General features: G+C 39.7%; 2 protein-coding genes across 6 annotated transcripts; one reads left to right on the top strand and one right to left on the bottom strand.

Annotated features, from left to right (window-relative positions):
• Positions 1 to 189: 189 nt before the first annotated feature.
• Positions 190 to 2,084, bottom strand: LOC113012537 (uncharacterized). Of its 5 annotated transcripts, none has more exons than XM_026152807.2 (5): positions 1,882 to 2,084; positions 1,622 to 1,691; positions 1,450 to 1,524; positions 1,150 to 1,242; positions 190 to 1,060 (listed from the first exon to the last, which is right to left on the bottom strand). In XM_026152807.2, exons 2-5 carry the CDS (start codon positions 1,646 to 1,648, stop codon positions 419 to 421), a joined length of 837 nt encoding a protein of 278 aa, XP_026008592.2. In that variant the 5' UTR covers positions 1,649 to 1,691; positions 1,882 to 2,084; the 3' UTR covers positions 190 to 418. The 5 variants fall into 5 exon arrangements, with proteins under 5 accessions (XP_026008592.2, XP_026008590.2, XP_026008591.2 ...); XM_026152805.2 differs by having other exon boundaries at positions 1,622 to 1,677; positions 1,882 to 2,070; XM_026152806.2 differs by having other exon boundaries at positions 1,450 to 1,521; positions 1,622 to 1,677; positions 1,882 to 2,055.
• A 1,142-nt stretch (positions 2,085 to 3,226) lies between these two features.
• On the top strand, positions 3,227 to 10,089 carry wdr20a (WD repeat domain 20a). The gene is made up of 4 exons (XM_026151162.2): positions 3,227 to 3,524; positions 5,445 to 5,627; positions 6,061 to 7,404; positions 8,967 to 10,089. Exons 1-4 carry the CDS (start codon positions 3,261 to 3,263, stop codon positions 9,018 to 9,020), a joined length of 1,845 nt encoding a protein of 614 aa, XP_026006947.1. The 5' UTR covers positions 3,227 to 3,260; the 3' UTR covers positions 9,021 to 10,089.
• Positions 10,090 to 10,503: the final 414 nt, after the last annotated feature.

The following is a 10,503-nucleotide window of genomic DNA, read 5'->3' as shown; positions in this document are numbered from 1 at the left end:
ACCATCTGGTTAAAAGGAAGGAATGCACAGACCAGCACAACACCAAAAGGCCATGTTTTGCTAAAACCCTTTAAGTAAAGCTAAAGGTTTGCACTTAAAATCACATTAACTGTTTGAGGTAACATTACATTGTTCAAATGCTTACTGACCTAACTGCAGACACTCATTGAACCTCCATGAACCACTGGAGACTTAAATATTTTACTTTATTCATTCATTTGGATTTAAGCAGCTCATTTGAACAAAAATTAGGTTTTGATGAGTCACCTGTGACTAAATTTTAAGCAAGTGATAACCAAATGCCACCTTAACGATCAGGAGGTGCTCAAAGTTAACTATTCATGAATAAACAGAGTGCAATTCCAAATAACTATTTACAGTATTTCAGTCCACCTTAAATCTCAACTGTTAAAGAACTCTAACATGGTTCAGATGCAGAATTGTTTCCTTCTTGTTCATCGTCCATGTTGAAGACACACTGCTTCTTCCTGTGTCCCAACTCAATCATGTCTGTTCCAGGGAGACTCAGCTTTCTCTTGTACAGAGATCCAAGGTTACACAAGCAGGGAGATCTCTCAGAGAAGCAACCCAGCATGTGAGATGAACTCCCCTCCACTGAGCTTTGAGGTTTAGGTGGGTGAAGTGTGGAGGATCTTGTAATACGCAAGCCTGAATCATCAAGCTGCAATTCCATATCAGAGATTTGTCTGTGTGTTACTGAATCAGTTACCCTTTCTTCTGGAAGATTTTTACAAGCATCCCTGTCACTGTTAGAGGGAAGAGTGTCCAGTTCGCAGACCAACCGGTCAGAGTCACTTCCACATTTCATCTGGACATCCAGAAGATTCGGCTGTTCTCTCAGACAGTCTCTCTTGTCATTTTTTGTCCCTTCTCTGAGGGCAACAGAAGCAGAGTGATTACAGATACATCGCCTGCTTCGGCCCGAGAGTCGACATCCTCCTTTTCCACCACCTTTTGCCTGCTGCCTCGATTGCCTGCTGGAGACATTGACATTTGACTCGTCAGAATCCTCAGAGCTCCCATCGTACGGGTCCAAATCCTACAATCATAACAAGCGCACACATTTTAATTCATGATCAGCAATGTGCATTTTCAACACAAATGGATGAATGAGAGGAGAGTGCATACCAAAGAATAACAGCCATGCCTTTCTGCAGGCTTAAGCGTTAATGGCAACGCCCTCCTTGAGGCACCACTCTCTGGTGCACTGCTCACACATCCCTAAACACAACCACCAGAGGTTCAACATCAATAAGTTGGCAGTTATTTTTACAAAGATCGGTGCATGTCTGGCTTTATATGTTAAATGATCACTAAAACTGTTTTTCCCCTATTATTTGAAAAATGCTTAAACTATACTATATACTTCCAAATTTGCTTATTATGTCAGTGTGCATGTATTGCCCAATTGATGAATTCAAGCAGTACCATGGTACTGGTGTCGGACCATCTTGGACTGATTTCAGAGTCAGAATCTGTGCTGGACTCCATGTTGCACATCTCCTAACAAAAAACAAAGGTCATACTAGTCCAACAGTATGCAAGTGGTCTAAGAAGAATGCAGAGCACCTGCAGATGGGCATTGGGTAAGTATTCTTACCATGTAATTTAAAGTAAGCTGGTCCATACTGCTGGGTGCTTGTCTATCAGTGCTGTCTGAATGTAGAAAACTATATGTAGGTTACATTGCAATAATGATTAAATCAAAAGACAGCCAATAACATATACAGGTGATTTATTTATTTTATTTATTTGGAAAAGATTGTGCACATGTTACGTTGACACCACAAATGAAAATGAATTAACTAGGAAAATACCACGTCTAAGGAGAAAAAACAATTAAATAGTAATCACTGATACCTGGAAGTGGACGTTGTGTTCTTCTTCTTCTGTGTGCCATGACATTTGGCGCGTGAAACAAATTTTCTTTGGAAATAACGCAAATAAGTCGAGATAAGATGGTCAGGAATGCTGGCAGCTTAATTAAAGAGCAGGTGCCTTGAATAAGAAACAGCCAAGTGTGGCCACAGTCAGGTGAGCAGTCTACACAACTGCACTGTCACAAGTTTTAAACACCACAGACTTGGCTAATTTCAAGATTGTGACAAAATAATACGTCCGGTTGTTGCTTTTTCAAAATAAAACGTGTACCGGTCCTGCGTTTTTTTAAGTTTTAAAGCTTATTCTAACTAAAATGTAAACATATATTTTTTTTGTATGAAATATATATTGTAAACTGTACTTTAAGAAAACAAAAACAGCAACTTGATCATAAGCTTAAACGTGTGGTTGATCGAGTAGTAACTTACTATATATTTATATATAAACAGTGCAAATATCTAAAACTTGTATTTTTTTATTTTTCAAAATGTATTTTTTTATTTTTTTTTAATACAATCAAGCCTAGTTTATGGGAGCTTGTTTCCGTCTCTGAAAAAAACTAAAAACAACAAAAATAAATAAATAACATAAATAAACCTCCTTCCATCAGGAAGGAGGTTCTGCAGCATCCGGTCCCGTACCAGCAGACTGAGAGACAGCTTTTTCCATCAGGCCATCAGACTGCTGAACACGTCATAGACACCTCACCTTAACTACTGGAACTTCAACATTATGTATTACTGTACAGTAATGCCACTGTTTTGAACATGTCTCAACTCTGTATATTTTTATATATTTATTTATTGTTTACTCTATTTAATTTGTAAAATATGTGTACACACACACACACACACACACACACGTAGAAAAATATTTAGTATACACATCCAGAAATGCATATACTATTATATATTGTACATATATTTATTAGTTTCAGATGTAGCCATTCTTGTATTTTGCTTGTTTACATTATTGTATTTTGCACAACTCTGTTGCTTGTGAAGCTCGCACACAAGAATTTCACTCACATGTACTGTACCAATGTACCTGCACATGTGATGTGACAATAAAAGTGATTTGATTTGATTTGATAAATAAACTTATTCCTGAGTATTTGAAATTTCGAGATATGTAAATGTTCACTCACGGGCGAAAATTAAAATCAAAATTAAAATCTGTGGCTGAATCAAACTTCTGTGTTAAGTTGATAATGCAAGGTCTTAGATAAAGCTGTCACAACTTGTTGAAACCAGTCGCATCCCTTCCACCAGTTCCACCGTGAGCCGTTGGGGGGAACGGGAGAGTCGGAACGGCCGCTCACATCCGTGCGTAAGATCCGGCCTGGGGGAAAGGGATGAATGTTAATTTCAAAGATGGCGGCGGAGGGAGGAGGGAAGGAGATGAACGAAATTAAAACTCAGTTCACCACTCGGGAAGGCGTCTACAAACTTCTCACTCACTCCGAATACAGCCGTCCTAATAGGGTGCCTTTCAATTCACAAGGCTCCAACCCCGTCAAGGTCTCTTTCGTGAACGTCAACGACCAGTCAGGCAACGGCGACAGGATCTGTTTCAATGTGGGCCGTGAGCTCTACTTCTACATCTACAAAGGCGTTAGAAAGGTAGCATGCTAATGTGGCTTATGCCTGAGGAAATTCGCTATGCTGCAAGTTAAAATGCCACAGTGCTGTGTGAGGTGTTGCAGGAGTTTAGGCGTGTCAAGTCACTCTGACAGGTGCTTGACTTTGAAATTAGCTGGCAGCTAGCTACTTAGCTCAAAGCTAGCCTATTAGTTAGCTAGCCAGCGTAACTGGCTAACGTTAGCAAGCCAGTAGCTACCCCGAGGCCAGGGGCTAAAACTCCCGTCTCCTATCCGTCACTCTCTTTACACTTGATGGCGGGTTTTTGTAGTTTTGCAAATATCATGTTGGTGAAGTTGACCTACTGTAACGGTTCAAGTTGACAGAGCTTAAATGGTGTTTATAACGGGCTTGGTTTGTAATAAAACTGTCCGTGTCAGCATTGACAGATTTACGTTGCCACCCTTGACACCTGTAGAAGACCTTTTGACTGACAGATATCGACAATCACGGTGATGCGGATTCATGTGGCTAACTGCTGCCGTAATGGCACTCTGATTTTGGCTTAAGAATTCTTCTTGAGAGGCTGAGCTAATCAAACTGAGCTGATTTGGTATATTTTTGGTATTTAATAACAGTCAATGGGCACATAGTGTTATTGTGATCTGCTACCCCATAGTTGAGCATAATGTGGAAATCACATAGCAATTAATATGAATACAGGTCTTCGCTGTCATTTAGTATCAAAATTAACTGTCCACGTTACTGTTGATGAAAAATATGTTGTCGCACCTTAATGTGGTTATTAACGGATACCTGATTTGACATCACAGATTGAATGAGCTCTTTGTTCAATTGAACCTGCGTATAAAAGCATTTTCCATATTTACACACAAACATGTCATGTGTAGCCATTTTTTTTTCAGAGGGAAATAGTTGTATCCTGGTTGAAGGTCTGCCATATATTTGAGCTGTTTGAAGCAATTGGGAAAAGGAAAAAACTCGTGTGACCTCAGGGTTTTTAATATGTGCAAGTTAACATAGTTAGAAAATGTTAAATGCCAGGTTACTACACAGTTGGCAATTACTTCAAGTCATATATTTTGGAAGGCTTGGTAAGTAAGAAATGTATTCTGATATATTGTAGCAGACATACTTTTTGAAAACAAAAAACACAAACTAGAAATGTACAGTAGCTAGAGTTGTACAGTAGCCATCACTGTTGGCACATACTGGTTTTTGGAAAACATCTGCATGTCAGCCCTCAAGCCAATGTGCAATACAGCAGGTATGTTTAGTTGTATTGTAACATGATGAAGTTTTCTTTCAGCCTTTGTTTCTGCCATTGTGAGGCAGAAGTCTTGTGATTTTGTACTTTTTAGTGGACTCTTGATCAAGACCTCCATTGACACGTTTGCTCTTTGAGGCAAGACAAAAACAGTCGCATGTCATGGAAATGGAGGAACCCCTGAGTCATCACCTTACCCTGAAAAGAATTTTCCGTTCTACCAGTTGTTCAAACTGTTAATCATTAACAAATTTAACTGTTGTGTTATATTAACTGTCTGCAATGTATTTACTGCAGCTTCTTTACAGTAGTATAATACTGTTTCCTTAAAATGGCTAAAACAACTGCTTTTTGATCAGTTTCTCTATAGAGAAAAGGCATGCCCTTGCTCTTCATGCTCTTCTGTGTGTTTTTCAATGTTTAGTATTTTGCTTCCAGGCACTTGTCTTATACGCGGTTCAAGATGCTTGATTTAAAACGCACTGCCTCAGTCTTAAAGGTTTGATAGTTTGATATAAAACACGGCACTCTCAGCTGCTATGGTTTATTACTGGTAGTGTGACTAAGTATAGACTTTGCCATGCAGTAGAGTAGTTGGGCATTTTAGATATTTGAAGGTTGCTGCAATCTGTATGCATTCATTCCCCCCTTGCAATCTCGGTCTCTGTTTTCAGGCCGCTGACTTGAGCAAGCCCATAGACAAGCGCATTTACAAGGGAACGCAGCCCACGTGTCATGACTTCAACCACCTCACAGCTACAGCAGAGAGCGTGTCCTTGCTGGTGGGTTTCTCAGCAGGACAGGTACAGCTCATTGACCCTATCAAGAAGGAGACAAGCAAGCTCTTCAATGAGGAGGTAAGTCTAAAGGACACAGGTTGGAATAACATCTATGTACTATTTTTGTAGTACTGTTTAAGGTTGCACCTTACCGTCACCGTACATATTTTTTTTTAGGAACCAGGAAGTGACAATATGGTGCTTGCATGTCATCCAATCCCACAGAATTGATTATCTTCTACTCCACAATTAATTTACAACTGATAAGATTTTTTGTGTGATGAATGCATTGATATTCTTATGTATTTAATGCACCTTAATGAAAAAAAAAGTCAAGTAAAAATTACTAATAACATTACCAAATGGCCCAGAGCTTGTTGTATTAAAAACTTAAAGCTTGTTGAGCATACCAACGTCAATTTTACTGTATTAAAATTATTATTTTTTGTCTTCCCCTTCTCTTCTGCTCTCTCCTGCCTCTCAAACCTCAACCTATTTTTTCTCCTGACAGAGATTAATAGACAAGTCCAGAGTAACATGTGTGAAATGGGTGCCAGGCTCAGAGAGTCTGTTTCTAGTGTCTCATGCCAGTGGGAATATGTACCTGTACAATGTGGAGCATACCTGCGGCACCACAGCGCCACACTACCAGCTACTCAAACAGGGAGAGAATTACTCTGTGCACACTTGCAAGAGTAAATCCACGAGGAACCCTCTCCTTAAATGGACTGTAGGAGAGGGAGCTCTGAATGAGTTTGCCTTCTCTCCAGATGGGAAGTTCCTCGCCTGTGTAAGCCAAGACGGCTTCCTACGGGTGTTCAACTTTGATGCTGTTGAGCTTCACGGCACCATGAAGAGCTATTTTGGTGGTTTGTTGTGCGTGTGCTGGAGCCCTGATGGAAAATATATAGTTGCGGGTGGAGAGGACGATCTAGTGACTGTGTGGTCGTTCTTGGACTGCAGGGTCATTGCTCGAGGTCACGGCCACAAGTCGTGGGTGAGTGTGGTGGCTTTTGACCATTACACCACAAGTGTGGAGGAGAGCGACCCGATGGAGTTCAGTGGCAGCGATGAGGACTTCCAGGATCAGATGATCCACTTTGGACGAGACCGGGCCAACAGTACACAGTCTCGACTTTCTAAGCGTAACTCCACAGACAGCCGGCCTGTTAGTGTTACATACCGGTTTGGCTCAGTGGGGCAGGACACTCAGCTGTGCCTATGGGACCTCACTGAGGACATCCTTTTCCCGCATCTTCCCCTCTCACGGACACGGACACATACTAATGTGATGAATGCTACCAGCCCTCCTGCAGGTGCTACAATAATCACTAACACCTCTAGTAACACTACTAATGGAAACAACAGTGGTGCCAATACTCCTGGCATTAACTCCATCGCTACTACTTTACCACGTTCCAACAGCCTTCCCCATTCTGCTGGCACCACAACAACGACGGCAAACAATACCAACAAAGCCAGCAGTGGCGGTGGAATCAGTAGTGGTATTATGGACAGCGCCATCGCTACAGGTGTGAGTAAGTTTGCTACACTGTCACTCCATGATCGGAAGGAGCGCCACCACGAGAAGGACCACAAACGCAACCACAGCATGGGTCACATCAGCAGCAAGAGTAGCGACAAGCTCAACCTGCTGACAAAAACCAAAACAGACCCTGCCAAGACTCTGGGCACTCTGCTGTGCCCGCGCATGGAGGACGTGCCCCTCCTCGAGCCCCTCATCTGTAAAAAAATAGCACACGAGAGACTGACTGTACTCATATTTTTAGAGGACTGTTTAGTGACTGCTTGTCAGGAGGGATTTATTTGCACATGGGCGAGGCCAGGCAAAGTGGTAAGTTCTTTTTAATGTAGGAAATGGGAGGAAATTTGAAATGATGGCGCTTATGAGTCGATAAAGCAGTTAAGAAACTAAACTTATTTTGAACGCATACGTTAAACTGTGGATATTTGGAATACGATTTATAGCTTTTATAGTCAAATTGCCACTGAAGTAATAAACATAAGTTATAAGACTTGGTTTAATGTACACCTGCTTTCCAATGCCCAAGTTTCAGTGGGAGAAAAAAAACATCCTATGCTATGACAATACAGTTTGTGGTTATATAATAAGATAGAATTTTCTGTGGACCTGTCAGGTGAAGGAAGACATAAGATGTATTCATTGGTTCGCCATAACGATCTCGCAATGCATAGCCAACAAGTCATTTGCATATGTGGTCACATTCAGAGGGTTATGGTTGGGTTCTTGTCATCAGATGCATTTCCCGTTCAACAAGATGGTCAAATTTCATCAAGCTCAGACACTCTCAAATCTCGTGCACACTTGTTTTTGCTTTTTTCATTTTTATCTCTTAGAGTTTTTATTTCCCATTAGCAAAGCAATGATCAAATCATGCAGGTGATATAAGCAGCTTCTCCGTTATTGCTAGTGCTGTCTGTTGATTTCTCCAGTTAAAATGACTTGCCATTAGTGACACTTACTTTGTTAATTCTGTAAAGGCTCCATTTAAGCTGTCTCTTGGTTAATGTGCTTTCTTCAGTCCACTGACTTTTTTGAGATGAAGACATTATCACTCTGCAACCACTATTTATGTTGATTTTTGTTGCCCAGAAGACAATTATCTATCAAATTAACATTTTGAGCAAGTGAATTTTGTGGTGTCGGTATGTTTGAGCTGTGATATCAGTTATCAACATTAGATCTTATTTTCAGGTTTGAGATGCAGGTTGTGAACAGGTTGGCTTAATCATTGTTAGTCTTCATTAAAGCTGCGACCAGTTTAGGCCAGCTGATCGGAGACCTAAACTGAAACTGTTTGGATTTGATAAACTGCTATTGAATCCCAACCCTGCTCATATTTCACCCTTTATGCTAATAGCTCTGTATTTGCCCAGGCTCTCTGCACTTCCCCACACGCTTACAGCAAAATATGTTTGTGCACACTTGCATATCCAGAATTGCACATATAGTCTGGAATATGCAGCATAACTAAAAGTCTACTTTGTATTGAAAAGACATATGGTTAAAAAATGCTTTAATGCTGAGGCTGTGGAAAAGTTATTTTTTTTAATACAAAACCCACGGCTACAGAGAAGTGTGCTGTGTTAAGGATCCAGGTGCATTGTAATAAAATGTCAAATGTTCATAAAGGTCCCATCAGGAGGGTCATAAGGCTAGTTATAAAGTGAAGTGCCTTTATCGCGGATGTTATTACACCAAGCATTTATTTAAACCGCTGTGCACAGGCTCTTCATTTCTTGCATCGGTTGGAATATGGAAAGATGGGACGCATTTTCTAATGAGCTGTTTGTTGTTTGATTTTTTTTTTTTCCTTTCTTTGCTTCAGTATGTGGACTTTCCCAATGCAAATCTCCTTGTTTTCCTTTTTTCAGGGTTTATTGTCATCCCAAAACCAAGCCAGCTCTCCCAGTGGAACAGTAGTATAGCCACAATATTTCTGCTGCTAAAGAACCCTGCAACCCAGAGTCTGATGCTGCTCTTCACCCTGCAAGCATTGCAAGTTTTCCTTTTCTTTTCTACCCCTCCCTCTCCCAGTTTTGTTAATGGCTTTTCTGTTGTTTTTTGTTTTATCACTCACTCGACCTAGAGAAGGAATGGAACAGGAAAAGGTGTGGTGCAATTGTGGACTATTGTGCTTTTGTTCTCGAGTTTTAATACATTTTAGAATTCTTTTTTAAAATCTTTTTTTTGTTTGTTTGTGCGTGTGTGTTTGCGTGCGTGTGCGCGCGTGTCAAATCTCATTAGGCTTTTCTGGAATTAATGCTTGGCTTTGTTAGATGCAAACCAGACAACTGTGGCTTGAGACTAAAGGGATAGTTCATTTAATTTTCATAATCATCTTTTTTATTTTAATGTTGTCATTTAACCCAACTCAGGGTTACTGACTAAAATATGAACTTTAGAAGAACTATCCTTTTATGACCAAGTGCGTAAGCATCTGAAATTTTTGCATCCATCCACATTCACCCACTACTTCTCTTTTCTTGAATAGAATCTCCCCGTTGATGACTTTGCACTGATTTTTGTTAGCTACTTTGTCGTTTTTTTGTTTTATAACTTCTCTAATGAAACAAAAAAAGAGAGTTGAGGATTGCCTGGTTCCACTTGGCTTTACCAGCCTCAGTCTTGAATTCTGAATCTATATAGCTGGATGCTGCAATCATAGTCTTTTTAAAGAAAAAAAAAAAAGGTTTGCACTTAAATTAGTTTATAGAAGAATATGGCTTTACATTTTTTGGGTGTGCTCAGAACTCACAGATGGCTAACAGTAGGTCAAGAAAATGATAAAAAATACAATTAAAACCTTTATCTATTGAGCATTTATTTTAATATTATTTCAGATTTAAATCTGCTCTGTATCATAATGTGTATATTGTAATTAATTGATTTGATGGGGGCCTAAGCAAACTACCATTACTCCAGTGGAAGTTTTGTCATTGATAGTTATATTTCTAAAGTATACATATTAATAATATTAAAATAATCTTGAATACACTGTTTGCCGTTTTCATTCATTCCTGCACTCACGCCTAATTCATTTGGTATAACAAAAAGCTGTAATGTGTGTTGTGTGGAATTTCCAGTGGAAGTCTGGCAGATACTTGAATCTTAATGCTGCTCAACTTCAGAACTGCTGTTTTTAATTTATTTTATTATTTTTCTCCAGATTGAAATTTTAACTAATGAAAGACGAAAAACAGACAAACACAACAAAGGAGGAGGCTTTTCCATTTGACAGTTATGCATTTTTAATGCACTGATAATAATGCCATAAGTGACCCCTGCATTAGATGGAAAGCTGATGGAGCTTAAATTACCCACTTTCTCATCAGTTTATTCTGTCAGCACGTCAGGAGTTTGTCGATAATATGCGAGCTTTGAGCAGTGGTTAATACAACATTATACAAA

Source organism: Astatotilapia calliptera, chromosome 19, assembly GCF_964374335.1.
Source record: "Astatotilapia calliptera chromosome 19, fAstCal68.1, whole genome shotgun sequence".
NCBI lineage: Eukaryota > Metazoa > Chordata > Actinopteri > Cichliformes > Cichlidae > Astatotilapia > Astatotilapia calliptera.
Note: the sequence above shows the minus strand (reverse complement) of the source record. Positions and strands in the feature narration are given on the sequence as shown.